This window comes from Acanthisitta chloris, unplaced genomic scaffold (assembly GCF_000695815.1).
Source record: "Acanthisitta chloris isolate BGI_N310 unplaced genomic scaffold, ASM69581v1 scaffold26950, whole genome shotgun sequence".
Lineage (NCBI taxonomy): Eukaryota > Metazoa > Chordata > Aves > Passeriformes > Acanthisittidae > Acanthisitta > Acanthisitta chloris.
Window position 1 is genome coordinate 36,020 of NW_008652642.1, and position 19,358 is coordinate 55,377.

Sequence of the window (19,358 nt, forward strand, 5' to 3'; positions counted from 1 at the left end):
CCAGTGAAGGTGTCATTTAGGTATGTGATACCTCACAAGTTAGGAGTGTCATCATTAGATAGAAACAGTATGTGAATTTAGAGAATCAATTTCTGGAGACACACAAAAACAAATAAATGGATTGAACCTGAAGAGATATCACAACTCCTAACAAAGCAACTAAAGCATAACACTGTTTGTTATGGAAATCAAAGCAGTAACTGCAGCATTCTGGTTACAGCATTTCCACTAGCCACTGGGAGGAACCTCCTTCATCCCTTTCACACAGCCAGGCAGAGGCAGATGGGAAGTTGTCAGTACACAGGGAAACTTCCAGAATTTCTAAAATGTACCTTTTGATGCTTATTTTATCCTTCCCTTGCATCTGGTAGCCTTGACTTTGCTAACACACTACTTGTCCAATTTGCCTGAGTTCTCCAGTCCATGCTCTGCACTCGTGGCAAACCTCCACTGACACCTGGCAACAAAGTCAGGGTGACATGATTTTATTGTTGCTCTTATCACCACAGTTATTACTAAAAATCAATAATGGAGATTACCTAGCATAATGCTCAGTACCAAAACCAACTGCTACACATCTAACAACTACCAACAGGTTGTCAAATCCATATGCTGCAGGAACAGAATGGATCTCTATTCCTGCATGGATCTCTGCTTTTTGGCAGAGTTTCTCTGATTTATTAACAGGGAGAAAATTAACTTCTACCAGTGCAATCTGAGAAGTCTCAAGCAAATCTGAAGTGCACCACAGTGATAAACCCTCAGCACCTAGATGGGATTTGCCATCTCATCTCTGATGAAACATATTTTATCTAGCCTGTCACACTCCTGACAGGTTTTACCACTCTCCTCCTTCTCCATTTTATTCTGTAACTTTAAAATCTTTTACCTCTCCTGCTTCTCCATTTTATTCTGTAATTTTTACAAAACTGGCAGCCTCTGCAGCCTTTTACAAAAAAAACCCAAACATTTTTACCATCTTCCTGCTCTGAATCCAGAGCTCATCATGCAATTCCCCAAGGAAATCAGAATCAGCAAGAGCCTGTGTATCCGCCTTAACACAATGCTCATTTTACTTTATACACATGTAAAAGCACAAGGCATTGACATCCAGAAAGTAAAAGCAAACCAGCAAACCCCAGTCAAGCAAAAACCTACGTTCTACTGTGAGTATCTGATGCACTTGGTTTCCTCCTGCCTCTCTCAAACCCATATTTTGAAATTTTGAGTTTGGTGAAATATTAAGCTTTTGTTTTCCTGCTGCAGAGGCATTCAGCACATCCGCCAGAAATCACTCTTGGAAAACAGAGACTGGAAACAAACTGTTTTCCACAGAAAACAGACACTGCAAACAAGCTGTTTTCAGCTGAATGAGGGGAAAATAGATTCACTATGTGCACTCATACTGTCGTTCTCTGACAATAACATTCAGCTGCTTCTGTGGATTCCAAGAAAGTCCCAAGTCCACAGCCCAATTCTGAATGTTTGACAAGCACAATTTGAGGAATCCTCGTGGGGAAGCAGTGATTAGAGAAGGCAACTGGCAGCTGGGAAGCCCACGCTGAATTCCCTCTTTCATTACTGATTCCTCTGGATGACCTTGTCAAGTCATTTAATGCTTTTCTGCTTGTGTTTCCCTATCAGCAAAATGTTGAGATAAATACCTCCCTCTTGGAAACACTGCAAAATTGTTTACTTTGGAAATAGTTCCTGGGATGTTAAACTGGCTCTGGGGTGCAACATAGCTGAAAAACACAACAGGGACAGAACATAAATGTCAAGCTAATATTGCCTAACTGATTAAACCATCCCAGTTTAATAGGTTAACCTTGTACCTGAAGGTTTTATTTCAGAGGAGACAGTAGATACTCATTTTATTTTAACCTCATTCATATCAGCCAAGCCAACATCAGCAGTGCAAACTGTGATGGCAACAAAAAGCAGGAAAAAAAGGCATGAACTTCTTTGTTCTGCTTAATTTAAGTATGATAATTTAGCCAAGCTTCATCTTGGGCAAGTGTGTGCTGCTGGTAGTGAGCATGGGAAGAAATGAGATGGAAGGGACTGGGAAGGAAGGGACTGGGATTTAAAGGCACTGGAAACAAAGGTACCAGGAAGCCAGATAGTGGGATTTGAAGGCACTGGGAATGAAGGGCACTGGGGCAGCACTTTCAGGCATGCAGCTGGTTTACCTGTGGCTAGTGGTGCCAAGCACCCAAAAGCCCATTTAGGTCAATCCTGAATTGTACCAGCCCCCTCAATGACCTTGACCAGCTCATGCACATTGTCATGGACATTATAAATGTCCCAAGACCTGTACTATAAGTGGAATACCTGAGTCATTTTCACAGTCACTCCTGGACCAGAGAAAGTGTAACAAGACATAACTGGAGGAGCAACCTAACAGCAGGGAGGGAGCAAAGTGAGGAGAGGAGTGCAATTTCCATCTAGCCTTTAGCCCACCTTGGCTAAAACCAACACACCCTGAGCGAGCCTTGTGACAGACCCCACGAAAGTCCTGGTGAGACTGTGCTGCGAGCACCACACCAAGATGAGAAGGACAACCGGGCGTTCCCACAGCGTCTCGTCGTGTTTCACCTGAGGAAGACTCGGTGCTGACATCGCTGCCGGCGTGCAGGCACTTCGTGAGGGCAGCGCTGAGGCGGCTGCGGCTTCACCCGCTCCTGTGGCCCTCACAGCCGCACTCCCCTTCGGCACGGCGCTGCGGGAGCGCGAATGAGGCTGTAAGAACGCGGGGCAGGCTGCGGGAACGCGAATGAGGCTGTAAGAGCTAGGGGAGGTTATGGCCCCGCGGCCGCCCGAGAGGGAGCTGTGAGGGCGCGGAGGGGCAAGACGCTGATTGGTCAACAATTCCCGCCGCGCGCCCTCAGTGATCCTCACTGCCCCTCAGCGAATGAGGCTGTAAGAACGCGGGGCAGGCTGCGGGAACGCGAATGAGGCTGTAAGAGCTAGGGGAGGTTATGGCCCCGCGGCCGCCCGAGAGGGAGCTGTGAGGGCGCGGAGGGGCAAGACGCTGATTGGTCAACAATTCCCGCCGCGCGCCCTCAGTGATCCTCACTGCCCCTCAGCTCCCTCAGCGCTCCCTCAGTGATCCTCATTGCCCCTCAGCAATCCCTCAGTGATCCTCATTGCCCCTCAGTAATCCCTCAGTGATCCCTCAGTGATCCTTATTGCCCCTCAGTGCTCCCTGAGCTCCCCTCGTTACCCCTCAGCGATCCCTCAGTGCTCCCTCAGTGCTCCCTCAGCACTTCCTCAGTCCCCCTCAGTGCCCTTAGTGCTCCTCAGCTCCCTCATTGCCCCTCAGCACTCCCTCAGTGCTCCTCAGCTCCCTCAGTGCCCCCTCAGTGATCCTCATTGCCCCTCAGTGCTCCCACAGCTCCCTCATTGCCCCCTCAGGGCCCCTCAGCCATCCCTCATTGCCACTCAGCCATCCCTCAGCACCTCCTCAGTGCCCCCTCAGTGCCCTCCCAGTTCTCCCTCAGTGCCCCCTCAGCCCTGTCAGTGCCCTCATTGCCCCTCAGCACTCCCTCAGTGCCCCTGGCCCCCCAGCCCCTCACTGCTGATGGCTGCAGGCAGCGTTGGCAGCTCAGAGCAGGGACAAGCTGCAGCATCTGGAACCTCCAGCGACACCTCTGTCCTTGGCAGCTCCAGGACGTGGCCCCTGCAGCGCTACGGCCGCTTCCTGCCCCCGAGGGAGGAGGAGGATGAAGGGCAGAACATCTCCTGGAAGGTGCTGGTGGTGCAGGGTGGGCACTGGGGGTGTGTAACTGGCTCCACTGTGAGGCAAAAGGGCTGGCTGAGGCCTCTCCAGGTGTTTTTGCAAATGCAGAGCTCAGTGCAGGAATTGGGGGAGATTTTGCTCTATGAACTATTCACATCAACACATCAGAGGTGGAATAGTTAGTAGCTCACTGTGATTCTTCATTCAGCACTGACCTGTGGTGTTAAAACTAGAGGTCAAGTTGGAAGAGTCCAGAGGGTTGTTCAAAGTGGTACAGATGTATAACTGGTAAAAACTCCTGTCTGTGGGAGTGGAGGGCAGGTTGTGTGAGTGTGAGGTGGATGGTACACCTGGCTGCTCACACCCACCTTTGCAACCTTCTGTTTTGCACTGGGAATTGGAATTCCACGTACAGATTTTTCTCTGTCTGTGTTTTTCAAGGTCTTTGAGTCAAATGAAGAATCAGGTCCTCTGACCCTGACCATCGTGGTGTCTGGCCATTTCTTTATTTCCCAAGGACGAACAGTTCTGGTAAGTGTCTCCTGCATAAAGCACGTTTCTCCTTTCAGGTTACCATCAGTGGTAATTCCATTTCTCTCCTCAGCTTCAGCTTGTCTCCCACTGCATGGAAACTGCCACTTTTGGTTTGCTTATGGTAATTCTCCTGTGCTGCTTTCTCTCCTCATCTATCAGAATAAATAATGCTGGATATGTTATTTCACACTGAGGGTCATAATTCTGTCTGTGGTCCTAAAAATCTAGATTAAGACTTAATGCTAAGTGCTGCTAGTGTTGAAAGATAGGTCAGTTTTCATGATTCTTCTGCCTAAAAAGAGTGAGAGAACACACTGTTGAGAAATAGAGAAAACTATAATTCCCTATAAGATTTGCTACAGTTTCTTGCCAGTGACCTGTTAGTATTTTGGTGCGATAATTTGGTTTATCAAAGGGTTTGTTTTTGGTTTGATAATTTGGTTTATCAATTGGGTTTTGGTTTGATAATTTGGTTTATCAAAGGGTTAGGGTTTTTTTTAATGTTGGATAATGTGATCTAACACACATCACATTAGACAAAATGACAACTTCAAACCTAGGGTTTTTTTTAATGTTGGATAATGTGATCTAACACACATTCCTGGAGACAAAATGACAACTTCAAACCTGTGTCAACTGATTTTCCTGCAGCCTGTACCTTCTTAAGCACAACCAGCCACTAAACTAAAGATTTCACAATGACACCAGAGAGGTTAAAAGAAAAACTGACTAGGAGGAGTTGGTTTGGTACTCATGACAGAGAAGGCCTTGGTGGAAGGTGGAATGAAGTGTGTTCAGTGCATATCACCAGTACTCAGTGATGATAACGAGTAGGAACTGGATGATAAATCTATTAGGAAGCTCTTAGAGACCACTGCAAGATGCTGCAGTGTAAAGATAATAAAGCTTTTTTAATCCAGAGTGTATGTCACAGCTTTAAATATGTATAAGGTTTAAATTAGTTTTTCTGTGCCTCTTAACAGGTCTTAAATGTACAGAAATGTAAGTGTAGGGGGAAACCAAGGATATCCTTGAATTTTTTGGACTTGCTAGGAATGCTGAGTAGGTAATGCATGAGCTAACTGAGAGCTGTCAGTGTGGAGAGCCCTCACCCAAGACATGGCACTTGGCTCATGCTTAGTGAGGACAAGGTAAAAACGGAACATGGAAAGTATTTTAGCAGTTGTGTCAAATAAGAAGAAGGGATGGAATGATTGAGAATCCAGACAGAAATGAGACTTGCTGCCATCTCTTAGCAAATTCTGCTTGGAAAGATTCACCTCTCCAGGGGCTGATCCTGTTCTCAGGGTCCCCATCAAATGGCTCTAACAGTCAGTCACAAGTAACTTTCATTACTCTGTAAATGTCCTCAAAATAACCATATAAAGGCTAACTACAAGTTTTAATAACTAAGGTAAGAGCACAAAAGGCACAACCAAGAGCTGCAGCCCCTCAGTGCCTGTGCCTGGCACAGATTGCACCGGGGCAGATCAAAGTCTGCTGTCCGAGGGGATGAAGTGTCAGGAAAGCTCTGTAAAGACCTGGCTGAGAAAAGCACTTTCCTGCAGCTCTTGGGTTTAGTGGCTAGTGAAGCTTTCAGGCAGCTGCCTTGCACGAAATGCCAGATGAGGAATTTCTGGGATCTATCAGAGCTGTTTCAGTTTCTCTGGGACACTGAGATACTGCAGAAGTTATCACATAATGCAGCAGAGAGGTGGAACAGACATCCTTGGTAAATGTGACCAAAAGTAAATACTGAGAGGCTAAAAGAAAAATAAAAAGTTGTTTGGGTTGGAGTTTTTGAAACATTTATTTTGGCAATGCCTCTATGCCAACCTTGAGGCTGACAGTAACACTTAGAGAAAAGTTACACAGAATTGGTTTTACAACCTGTTTGTCAGTTCCTTTGGGTGCACTTCCCTGAGCACATGTGATTGGGCACTACAATTCCACGTGCACAAAACTGAGGTGAAAGTTGTGTAGAAAAGGAAATTCTTACTTCATTGACGGCTGGATTAATGTGACCAGTACTGGGAAAAAGATGTAAGAGTTTCTGACTTGCTATCAAAATATTTTCTCTATGATGGATGTATTTATGTATTCTCTTAGTCCTTTTTATTTCCTTAAAGCAGCAGAGTTAAACCTTTTCCCTAAAGAATGGTAGTTATTTAGGGTCCAGGGAAACTGTGGCTCTTTTATGAGCCGTTTCTAAGAACAATATTTATAAAATAGCAATAAAATAGTCACATATCCTAACAACTGTTGTGGTTTTTTAATAAATACAGAAACAACTGTTTGCAAAATGCAATTTACTCCTTGAGATCAGCCAAATGGAATGAAGAGGAGGATAAATGGAACTTCAGAGCACAGAACATAAAACTCCCTGATGTGTAATGCAAATTATAGAGTGTTTGGATTTGTTTGGTTTGTTCTGGTTTTTTAAACAAAGTTCTTCGTTTGGAATTAAATTACATAACATATTTTTAGGACCTGTTTTTGTTGCAGTGTTGCCCAACAGACTGCGTATTTGATGGCAGAAAAATCTCATTCTTGCATGCTGTAGACAATGGAATTTTACAGGAATATCTTCAGAGCATCTCTGTTGATTTCTGGCCATACTCAAGATACAGCATGTTCTGTTTACCACAGCTCTTATTTCCTTTCCCCTCGTGGAACCAACACATCATGAAAATTATATTTTGGTGTTTTACGCAGCGCAGTTATTTCTGGTGCTAGAATTCATAGTGTCCTACAATTAAACACATTGAGATTGTGAAGAGGACTTGCTTAATAGGATAAAATTAATCCAGAGTAATTGATTTGTGACCTGATCTTTTGAAGTGTAGACTAAATGTCCTTAGTGCCCTCCTGGTCCCCTCATGACTCCTAATAAGCTCCCGGTGCTTAGGGTATGGTGGATTCTAACTCATTAATTAGGCAAGTGCTCAGCAGACTCTGATGTTCCTGATGCTCTTTGCAGTGCCTGAATCACAGGCACCACAGTCTTGGCAGGATATTCACACCAGTGCCTTGGGCAATAAACTGACAGGAACCTGGGGAGTGAGCAGGTTGCTAATGCTGCTCAGTGCTAGGACACTGTGAAGCTAGAGGAGGGTTGAGGGTGATTAAAGGTCCTGGGATTGCTGTTTGAAAGAGCAGAAGTTTTGTTGACTTACTTAGTACCACAAAAATTTCAGCTTTAGTTTCTTTCGACATGTGCTGTTGGTGTGATTGTTTGGACAAGCTGAGTGTCCTCCTGCATTGCCTTCCCCTTTTATGTGATACAAAGGGCTTCTGATCTTTCCTTTTCTCTTGCTCCAGTTCCTCTAAACCCAGCTGTCAGAATGGGTTTTTGAGATTAGTGATGTCTGTTAGTGGAGACTAACCCTAAAGTTAGGGTTTGATGTATGGCATTGAGCCAGGGACATCAATATTTTGCATCAGGGGTTAAAGAATGGGATGCCCTGAAGAGCTTTAGCCAGCTAAACTCATGGGCATTGTTCCCCTCTCTGGGTCAGTCCCTGGACAAGTGTCACTGTTCTAAACTATAGTTTAGGAAAAAAACCAACAGATCAGGTTCTGACAGTGTAATCCCAATCTGGAGTCAGGGGCTTACCTTTGCTCCTCACTCCTTCAAGGGGCTGTGGCTTGTACCCAGCTGGTGGGAAACATGTGCTGCTGCACTCAACATTTGCTCCAAAGAGTCCCCTCCAGGGTGGCTGTGTCTGTCCAGTGTTTCCTGCTTCCTTTGGCTTTCCTGCCCCTGTACAGATGGAGCACTCTGTTTGATAAGTTCAACCCTCATGTGCTCTTTTCCACAATCAAACAAGCTTAATAGTGAGATTTAAGATTCTAAGAGATTTGGGTTGAAAAAAAATTGCATGTAAAAAGATAATGCAGGGCTTAATATGCTTTTATTCCTTACTCCAGTTAGTGTCCTGGCTGGCTGCCTTGGTTGGTGGGGTTGGAAATTTTTGCAGGGACAACTTTCTGCTTCCCTCACTCTACAGGTTCTCTCCTTTGGGTATTATTTGGGGTTTTGTTAAGTTGGAACTTAACAAAGTTAAGTGTAAAATGACAACTCACAGTCTCTTTTGGGAAGACAATGAGTTAAAAACTGCTATTTTTCAGATGTATGCAAGCATTTGATTGAGGATCTGTATGTCATGTTTCAAGCATGCACAGTTTCTTCTGCTGTAATAACCTATTAATAACTAAATCCTTATCAAGGTTGTCACCATCCAAACACTTATAAACATGTTTTCCAATTCTCCTTCTTTTCTGAAAACATCTCACTTTTGCCCGGAATATTAGAGGTGCAAAATGTTGGTATTTGAGCTTAATAAATGAAACCAAGCTCAGTGAGTAAATGAACCCTAGATGGTAAGTGTTTTTTCTGGAAAGCTTTCTCACAGTGCCTTCCCTGCTGGGTATGGTGAGCAGAGCCAGGGCGTGAAGCTCTGGATAGGCAGTGGCTCTCTCCAGCTGGGAAAAGTGGCAGGTTATCTCAGCCACCCTGACTGGTTCTGTGCAGTGAGCTTGCTGGTGAGGTGCTCAGAGCATCTTACCCTTCCCCACAGAATCCTTTCCCAAAGCTCTGCTTTGGCCCTGCCAGGGCACCCTGAGCTGTACTGCTCTAGTTTGGCTGCCCAGTTGTGTCTTGGTAACTTGCCTTGGGAAATGAATGGTTGAAGGAATTGTCACAGAGGCTTCCCTGGAACCTTTGGAAGCAGATTGCTGTTTTCCAGGGAATTGTGTCCCCTGGTGCTGCCCAGCCTGCGTCCAAACAGGATGTTATCTGAGGCCTTTAGCTTTTCTGCCATCTTGCTTCAGTCACAGCCAGCAGCACTCTGGCAGCTGTGCAGAGATTAATTAATACAATAGGACTCATTTGATCTCCTGCTGAGTTTCTTGCAACATTCCCAGTCTGTGGGATGCCCAGCTGAGTCCCTAATCCATAGCATTGTACAGTGCATACATCCATTCTAGCTGGGAACTCTGAGAACTGTTGTATTTGCATTTCATGAGCTGTTAAAGTGCAGCCCAAACTGGAGAATGTGTGTCTCTCCCTGTGGCATTTTGGGGGTTTGTATATAATATTTGCGACCAAAAACCAAAATTCCCAGTCTGTGGGATGCCCAGCTGAGTCCCTAATCCATAGCATTGTACAGTGCATACATCCATTCTAGCTGGGAACTCTGAGAACTGTTGTATTTGCATTTCATGAGCTGTTAAAGTGCAGCCCAAACTGGAGAATGTGTGTCTCTCCCTGTGGCATTTTGGGGGTTTGTATATAATATTTGCGACCAAAAACCAAAAAAAGTTTCTTCCTAAACTATTGTTGTTCACACATTGTTCAGTTTTGTTTGGAAGCCTCTGGCTGGTGAATGAGCGAATCCAAAGTAATTGCTGCAAGCAGCATAGCTGAACTGCTACACAAACATTTCTTAAACATGGATTCATTTTTACTTGAGGTAGAGCTGCCTAAAGAAATGTATAGTCACTTTTACTTCAGGTGGGGCTGTCTAAAGGCCTTGCAATCTAACATAAAATAGTCTTGTTCCTGTGTGGCTTAGCACCACAGGGTTTCTAGATGATACAATAATAAAAATATTCCTACATAACATGCAATACCTCCCAGCACAGCTCACAGACTCATCACCCAGCAGCTTTCTCTGCTGAAGTGTGAAGTCAGAACCAAACTATTTCCTAGCTGGCTGCAAGGCTGCACTGCTGCCTGCTCTGCCTTGGGAAAGCATGGTCACATCTTGCTGCTTCCAAAATATCTGGGAAACCTCTTGCTTTGTTTTCTGCTTCAGCTTCATTCCACTCGGAGTCCTCCCTCTGAGGAACTTGCATTTTTGTCACAGATGTAGGAAACTGTTTTCCTTTACTACAGTTTTCTTCCAGTCGTGGAGAATGCCATGAGTATGTGCATGGCTGAACTTCGAGGATCAACCTCAGTGAAGTGCTGCCATTTAGCTCTTCTCATTCTAAACATCTGAGCTCTGGTGTCCCTGCCCAGGTCAAGGCTGCCTTTTTGTCTACGTTCTGATTAATCTCACACTGCCATCTGGCTTTGCTCATGGCCCAGCTCTGACTGGAAAACAGCTATGGATGTTGCCTGCTCAAGGGAACAGGGACCACAGCTGCTCTGTTCTCTGCTCTGTCAGCACCAATCCAGAGGGACTGCTGCTTTCTTCTGTGTCACTGCCTGTGTCCAGAGCAGACAGAGAGTCGATTCATTATCTCTGGAAAGGCACAGCTGGACTGTAATCTCAATGTATTGCCTTGCAGTTCCCAGGCTCTGCCCCACACCAGCTCCTGGGTGTTGGCAGAGACCCTCCCAACTTCGAGCAGTGAGACAAGGCACAGATCTGTTGTGCTCTTCCTGACTTCAGAGGCACTGGCACAGGTTGCCCCATCCCTGGAAGTGTTCCAGGCCAGGTTGGATGTGGCTTGGAGCAGCCTGGGCTAGAGGAAGGTGTCCCTGCCCACAGCAGGGAGTGGAGCTTGATGAGCTTTAAGGTCCCTCCAACCCAAACCAGCCTGGGATTCATAACTCTTTCACTGTTGACAAAGAGAGAATTGTCATTGTTAAGAAGAATCTTGTCCTACTTCAAGCAGCCTCAAATACAGTCTGTGCTGAGTGAGCCAATATGGAAAAGCCACAAGGAAGAGAACAGACCTTAACATGGTACAACGTTTGCCTGACTTGCTCAGAACAGAGGAAAATCTGGAGAATCCTGACTGCAATGACTATTACTGATACAAACAGTGGATTCAGTCTGAGTAGTTCTGCAGACCTGAGTTTGCCTAAACCCTTCCCTGTCCCTTTTCAGGCAGTTGCTCCTACCACATCAGGTCTGGTTCATTGCTCAGGGGCTGCACTGAGTTTTTGATTCTCATTTAGCTGTCCTTAGTTATTTATTTCTGCTTGGCAATTTACAATCAACCCAAGGTGCAAGAGGAAAGGAAATAGTTTCTGCTTTGTTCTTCAGTTAATTGAACTTAAATTAAATTTCAGTTAATCAAATTTTGGGCTTAGAGTTGAATAATTAGGAGTATGTAAATACACATTCTGAATGTTGGTTTTTTTCCTAGCTTGTTTTTCCTCAGAAACAGGACATAAAAAAGAGGACAACCGGGGAAACATCAATAAAATAGCTGGTAGGAACGTTAAACAGTGGCTATCTTTTATGATTTCTTTGAAAACAGTTATTATTTTAAGGAGACAACATTTGTTCAACCTTCAGCTACAGTGAAAGGAGAAGCACTATAAAAACAGGCTATGGGAACAGCTATATTTAAACAAACACAGTTGGTGTGTCTCCAAAACAGAAACTGCTTGAAATGATCAGAGCAAGCACAAGTGGCCACAAGTGAAAGTGGCCTGGTGAAGGAATGGGATAGTGGAATTGCTTCACTACCAGCAGTTGGGGGCTCAGTTCCACTTGCTTCCCATCACTCACCCAGTGATGTATTCCTGGTCTCCTGCCCTCAGGAGTACAGACACACACTGCAAGGGACTAGCCCTTCCTACCTGCTGTCAGCACCTGGTTTGACAGTGCAGAGGCGAGTTCTGACCCCAGATCTTTTGGGAACGATACTTAATTGCTGTCTGACGTTCTGGAGTCTGTCATGGAAGGTGCTGTGATCCAGTTTACCTCTGGTTCAACTCCTCAGTGCTCTAGACATTCTTCTTTAAAGTGCAGTTAAAAAAATCTAGATGCAGCTCCTGCATAGACTATAAACCCAGTGCAAGGGAACGGAGTCTTACTGAGGTGATTCTCCTGCCAAAAGAGAATGGCAGATGTTTTCCCAGCCTGGACCTCCCCAAGATGGATAGTGACTGTGGCAAGTGCTGCTGGTGGTCCAGGATGGACACAACTTGTGGCTCCTGACCCTTAGGACCTCTCTGAACAAGCAGCCTGAGCCAAAGCCATGGTCACTGAAAGCATTGTGAGCGCAGGTAGAACAGGCACCCTAAAATTTGTGTGTTGGTTTGGGTTTTTTCCCCTGGACTTTGCTAACTCCTGGCTCCAAATGCAGTTGCTATATGATATTACCACCTTCCTGGGGTGTTGTTCTGGGATGCTGAGCAGACCATCTAGTTTGAAGAGACTGACAGTGAATCAACTGGAGTATGACAACATCTCTATCAAATTATCAGAGCAGCTGCTTGTTTCTCCAGGTCTCCCCGGCCCGGGATGAGCAGGAGCTGTGCCATTCCCCGGGATCGCCTGCCCTCTGCTGCCCTCTCAGGCAACTTCAGCGGACAGGGAGGAATTCCAAGCGCCAATTGCAGCTGCTTTATCCTACATTGCATCCAGACCTTCAGAGCACGCACGAATATAAACTAGATACGGAAATTAGAACATACCTTGACGTGGTGTTACTCGAGCTACAGATTTAATCCCTACTGTAGTAAAAATTCCGTAGTGGCAATTGTTTGGCAGATATAAAAATTGCACATATGCAGATGCTGATGTTCATCAGGGGTTTAATTATAACCTGTAAGTGATGCAGGTACTCCTGAGTGTTGCATGTTTGCTGTGCAAGTGATTTGTGTCCTGCTTTATTCCAGGAAGGCTTTTCACTGATCGACTCCCACAAGTGGCTGCGGATAGTGAGGAGAGCAGACTGTCTGCTGCTCCAGGCACGGGCACAGGTGAGCTGAGCTGCACTGAGCATCACCCACAGCCAACACACTTCTGCATAACGTTTCTTAACACTGGCTAAACTAAACCAGCAGCTCTGAGATACTGTAAATTATCTGTGTACATTAGAATGTTGGGGGTTTTTTTACTCTAGATATTAAACAAGAATGGATTGAGTCATCTTCATGTCTTCTGTAACTGCTAATGTTTAGTTTTTCAGCCTGCTCTCAGTGTCAGAGTATATCTGCCATGGGTAGCAATTAGAAAGATTAAGTGAATCTCTTCCGTGCTACGCCTGAGTCAGACTTCACTTTGGCAAACAAACTATCCAAACAAACCATTATTTAGGCACTCTGTGGCCCCGGTACAGCAGCAGGCTGGGGCTCCAGGTGCTGGGTGCCAAGGCAACCAAAGGGATGGAGGTTTCTGGGCTTCCCTCAGATCTCGTGGTGAGTGCTTGGTTAGCCTATAAGTAAACAAATGGCACTTACTTGTTACCAATTTATGTAGAAACCTCTGTTTTTTTAGATGAACTGGGAGAAGCTTCTTATTCATCAACACTGAGCGCTCCCCAGGTTTGTCAGGAACGAGCCTGTCTGGAATGAGAAGAGCTCTCCCTTCTGCCCTGAGAGTTTGTAGCTTTATTGTTTCAGCAGACACAACTGCCTCCAGTTTAACTCTCTCTGCTGACCAGAGAATTCACCTCTGAGACAGAAACAGGAATTCTGGAACAAGATGAAGAGCCCTCTGTTCAGTAGCTGCTAGAGAGCAGTTTGAACTCTTTGCTCTTTTCACAGAGGCATAAAAACATTTCAGTGTTCTGGCACTCTGGTACACATGGAGTTATTGCCATTACAGACACAGCAACATCCAGAGGAGATGAAAACTGCAAAAATTGATTTCTTTTCTGAAAGATGCATAACTATTTCTTTGTGGGATGTTAGAAACCAAGCAATCTAGTTCACAGCGGGAGGATACCTACTAATTACAAGGGAAAAGCAAACATAATAAACCTTGGTTAAATAGAAGAAATTTGGGAATAAGGCATGCAAGTATCTGAAACTGGCCTGAAATTCATAGGTTGTGCCCAAAGCCAGAACACCTTTGTGCTGTGACTTGTGTCAGACTGTTGGAACACAGGGACTGTGCTGCAGACAACCTCCACACTGGTGCAGTCATTAGCTGGGAGGAGTCCCAGTCCCCAGCACAGCGTTATGGGATTCTGCTGCACCTCACCACGAGCACAAAACCAACACCACAGTCACTCTGAGGCTTAACACAGCTCTGAGGGGCAGTTCAGGCAAGGAGGAATATTAACGTGGTCTGAAATTAATTTGGTGCATCTAAATGTTTACTTACCATAAATTCACAACTGAAACAATCCATGGCACTGCAGTGGTTCTGCCACACAGCTTCTCTCCTTCATCTCCTAAACGGTAGCTGAAGCCATTCCTTAAATGCTGTCGGTGTTTGTAGCTCCTATGCTAATTTTTCTGATAAATTTCTGATTTACCTTGTACTCTTTGGGTTTTGTAAGTCATTAATATTGCATTTATAGTCAAACTTACTCATTACTTAAGAAATACAATTTTAGTAGGGCACTGTGGACTCTTAGCTAGCAGAGTGAGGTTTCTGAACTATCAGCAGGAGCAAGATGAACATTCTAAATTTTCTGGTAATAATTCATTTCCCTTCATATTGTTTCATTGAACTCTGCCCCAGCATGGAAGAGCTGCAGATTTGATGAGCCAGGTGACCTCAGGGTTCTTTAACACTTTAGCTCTTACATGGTTCAAGTGTAGCTGCGCAGTACTCAGTTTATGCTAAACCTTGACATCATCTCAGCTCTCTTTCCACAAAGGAAAAATGTTTGTTTTTCAGTCTACTGTTGTTTCTAAATTGCAGTCTGAAGTGTGTACCAGTTCCTGTGAAAAAACATGAGGGAGTACAAATAACTCAGACTGAAAACTGATCTGGGAGTTGTAGGGGTAACTAAAACAAGCAATCTTTGAACAGCTCCAAAGGAACTCAAGCCAAGTTCCCTTTCTGTCATTTTAATGAGAGCTCACCTGTCTGGCATCCCACAGCTCAGTGGTTGGGGCTGTGCAGCTGCCCCAGTTACACCAACATCTCAGTTAATTAGAGGAAATACGACTGGGCACTGGTACAGTGAGTGCTACACTTCACATCAGTTTGACATTTTCCCCTTTACAAAGCACTGAGACAAGCTTTAATGCTGACACTGCCCTAAAAATCATTGTGTGGGATACAAGCATCTCTAGATAACAGGCACATAAACACAGAGGCTGTCAGGAAGAGCTGCCTCAGCCCTGAGCTGGGGAGCTCTGGGATGAAGGCTGTCCTGGTGTAACAGCAGCTTGGCAGTGTGTCTGGGCAGTGGTGATGGTTCTGATGCTGAAGCCTCAGTCAGATGATCATTCATACAGAATCATAAAATGTAAGGGTTGGCATAAAATGTAAGGGTTGGAATGGACCTTACAGATCATCTAGTCCCAACCCTCCCTGCCATGGGCAGGGACACCTCCTCACTAGATCAGGTTGTTCAAGGCCTCATCCAGCCTGGCCCTGAACACTGCCAGGGTGTCCCCATGAGCCAGGCTGGGCCAGGGAGAACTTGCTGCTCTTCTAGTCCTTAAAACTGCTGAAGTTTTGAGCTCCCATTAATTCACTGGCTAAACATTCAACACACCTCTGCCTTACACCAGCCAAAGGTGCCAAGACCAGGCTTATCCATGCACCACAGGCTCTCCCTGTCCCATCCCAGGGCAGTTTGCTGCACCTCCTGCACTTAAAAATATCTTTCCTGATGCAGCCCAACAACCTACACTGGGGTCAGCCCAGCTAGGGCTGGGTTTGATGCATCAGGAACAGAAATCCTGACTGGAACATATATTCCCACAACTTCAGATTCCAGAGTTAACCTCTGCTTACTGTAATCTCATGCATTTTTTGTCACAATAACTGTTCAGAGGTGGCATATTCTTACAGGTACATGTTACCTGCAGCAACAAAAAAAACTTAATTTCCCTACTATACATGCAAAAACTTGTCATAGCAAGGTGTATCCACTTGGCTAAACCTTTAGTTAGTAGTAGCAGGTGGCTCTGCTCACCTCTTTCTTGCACTGGTTTTCAAATTGGGAATCACAACCTTCTGCTTTAGCTGCTGGGAAAAGTGAAAAATCCAGCATGGAAAACTTGTTCTTTTGTTTTGAAGCTGGTGCAGCAATCCTAAAACCTGTCACCCTCTGCCTAACTTCCACAAACAGGGGTTTAATTCAATCACAACAGCTCGAGGGGTTCACAGTAAACAGAGTTTCTCTCTGGGCTCTTAGCAGAACAAGTGCCGCATGTTCCGTGTGCAGTTCGGAGGGAATTCCAAGGAGCAGGCCCTGGAGCACTGCTGCAGCTGTATTGGGAAGCTGATGGAGTACCTCCCTGTGCAAGGGGCTGAGGGACAGAGCCTCAGCCAGGACCCCCAGGGCACGGGCACGGAGCAGTGGGGGGTAAGTAACCACAGACAATCGGTGGTAGAGCTGGGAAGGACAAGGGTTTTGTAACTCAGAGCATCTATACCAACTGGGAGACAGACTTCGTAATGAATTGCACAGGGTAAAACACTGATCAGAGCCAAGAAGTAACCCTGAATCCTGTCTCCTTTTTATGCTCAGCTGCTCCTGGTTTTAGTGTTAGTAATTACTACAACTGCATGTTTACAGTTTGAGCTTAACCTGCCACATTCAAGAGCAATCTCAGAGAGGGAACAGAATCCTTCCCCTCTCCCCTCAGACAAAGACCTGAGGTAAATGGAAAAGGCAGAACAGTGTTTCTGAGGGTGATTCGTTCTTAGATATTTGCTCTCTGGAGCCTTCAGCCCCCCGGGCAGGAAGCAGTGTGCTCCTGGGAGCATTCACACAGCTTTTCTGAAGGTGTAAAGCTCCCCTGAATTCAGACATGGCAGTGTAACTACAGGCCCACTGTTCCTTGCCTTTCATTTTACAGCCCTGAGCAGATGTGCATGCAGGTTCCATTAAAAGATGCCTCTTTACTGGATAAGGTAGCTGAGCACATTCCCTTCCTGTCAGCTCTAAAAATGGAACTGCTTCCCCCCCTGCACATCCTCACACAGCTTGGGAACAAGCCCTTATTTGCATTTGATGTTTTCTAGCCAGATGAGCCTCTCCCAGATTCCTGCAGCAGCCTTGGAGAAAGAAGATCTCTAGCACAGCTAGCACAGGTAAAACATACAAATGTACTGTTTAGATGCGGTGGCTGAATCTGTCGGGCATGGAGGGAGGAGGAGCTGTCTGGGGTTCTGTACACATCTGGTAAATGTCCTCCCATCATCTACACCAACGCAGCACAGGATCTGTGTAATGATCTGAGCCGGGAAATAAGCTGCAAAACCAGGTAGTTGGTGGTGTAATCACCACATTTGCATAAGAACGAACAACACACTGCGAGCAAATAAATACCCAGAGGCAACATCCAAACGAATGGCTCTGGCATTCTCCACTCTGCAGCAATGGATTCTGCAGTCAGAGCTGGTCTGAAAATACCAGTCACGGAATCACAGACTCACTTGGGTTGAAGGGACCTTAGAGACCAATTTGTTTCACCCCCTGGCACAGACAGGGACACCTTCCACTAGCCCAGGTTGCTCCAAGCCTCATCCAAACTGGCCTGAACACTTCCAGGGATGGGGCAGACACAGCTTCTCTTCTCTGGGCATGCCAGTGCCTCACCACACTCAAGGGAAGATTTCCTTCCCAATATCCCATCTAACCCTACCCTCTGTCAGTGGGAAGCCGTTCCCCCTTGTCCCGTCCCTCCAGGCCCTTGTCCCAAGTCCCTCTCCAGCCCTCTTGGAGCCCCTTTAGGGACTGAAAGGGCTCTATGGTCTCCCTGGAGCCTTCTCTTCACAAGAGAATAACACTATAACAGGGCAGCTCCAGGGAAGATTTCCTTCCCAATATCCCATCTAACCCTACCCTCTGTCAGTGGGAAGCCGTTCCCCCTTGTCCCGTCCCTCCAGGCCCTTGTCCCAAGTCCCTCTCCAGCCCTCTTGGAGCCCCTTTAGGGACTGAAAGGGCTCTATGGTCTCCCTGGAGCCTTCTCTTCACAAGAGAATAACACTATAACAGGGCAGCTCCACCTTTATCTAGTAGCAAAGGAAAACGTGGCCATACCTTGTTGCTACCCACCTGCTGTGCCCCGCAGTCGGTGCTGAGCGGCAGGGCCGAGCTGCACGGCGCGTATCAGCACACGGCGTGGCGCGCGCAGGACCTGGGGCCCTTCATCCGCCTCTGCCTCATGGACCAGCACTTCCCTGCGTTTGTGCAGGACGTGGAGAAGGAACTGCAGAAGCTCACGGAAGGCTGAGGAGCAGCAGCTGAGGATGTGTGGAACACACAGCCCGGGAGAGCCCGTGCTGGGGCACATGGTTTGGGATTAAACGGTGGAAAACACAACTCACAAGGGTTTTGTCAGTGTTTTATTTTTAAAAACAGGTGAATCCACTTTTTATACATCATTGCACTTCAACAAATACACAGAACACGAGGTCATGCAGCTACAGTTACGCACATCATGAGAACCCTGGTAGGTCTATTTCTACAATCTTTAAATCATGAGAAATTACAGTGTCAAACTAAAGAGGAATAACTAGTTGCATAGAATATCACCATGCTGTAACATTTCATCATTTAAACAAAAACAAAACAAAAAAAATTATAAAAGTTTGCCTGAATTGAATGTACAAGAATATGTCGAACACATCAGTGCAAAAGGATTTGAGAATTTACATGATTTAACAAAACAAAAAAAAAAATCACTTAAAAAGCAATCATATATATATATTTATAAACTGAAGGTTTGTTTTTGTTTCCAACTGCATTCCACCACCACCACCACGTGGAACCCTCCCAGCTCCAACGCCCACACAGGACACCCCACGCTCTACAGGTTAAGCCCTTAATGTCATTTCAACATCTCTCACTTCTCTCTCCCCTCTCAGCCATACAGTAAGGAATGAATATCAGCAGCTTCGAAATGAAACACGATTACTTTTGGTTCCCTCCCTCCCCCCCCGATATAAATATAGACTGTATAATCATCGTAGTTCTGCTGTACTTTACAAAAGTCTGGCTAGGTGGCGGGTGCGGCCGGAGCGGCGCCGGGGACAGCTACGGGAGTAGAAAATGGCGCATGCGGCCCCGCTCGGCTGGGCCGGCGGGGACAGGGGCAAAGCCACATTCACAGCACATCAAGCCCGAAAGAGTTTACACCTTCTACACTGAAGCATTATTAAAATGTATCTGGCTAGGTCATCCTTGCAGGAGAGGCTAAATAAGGCATGCGTTAGACAGTCATATTGTTGCTCACTTGGAAAGGAAAAGAAAA

The 19,358-nt window shown here is 45.8% G+C and overlaps 1 protein-coding gene across 1 annotated transcript; it reads left to right on the forward strand.

Moving 5' to 3' along the window:
* Nucleotides 1-3,570: 3,570 nt before the first annotated feature.
* REC114 (REC114 meiotic recombination protein) lies at nt 3,571-18,338 on the forward strand (the record flags this gene model as incomplete). The annotated part of the gene is made up of 6 exons (XM_009078067.1): nt 3,571-3,751; nt 4,184-4,273; nt 12,864-12,947; nt 16,292-16,486; nt 17,125-17,193; nt 18,177-18,338. Coding segments are annotated over 6 exons (781 nt in total), but the record flags the coding sequence as incomplete, so codon positions are not given.
* Nucleotides 18,339-19,358: the final 1,020 nt, after the last annotated feature.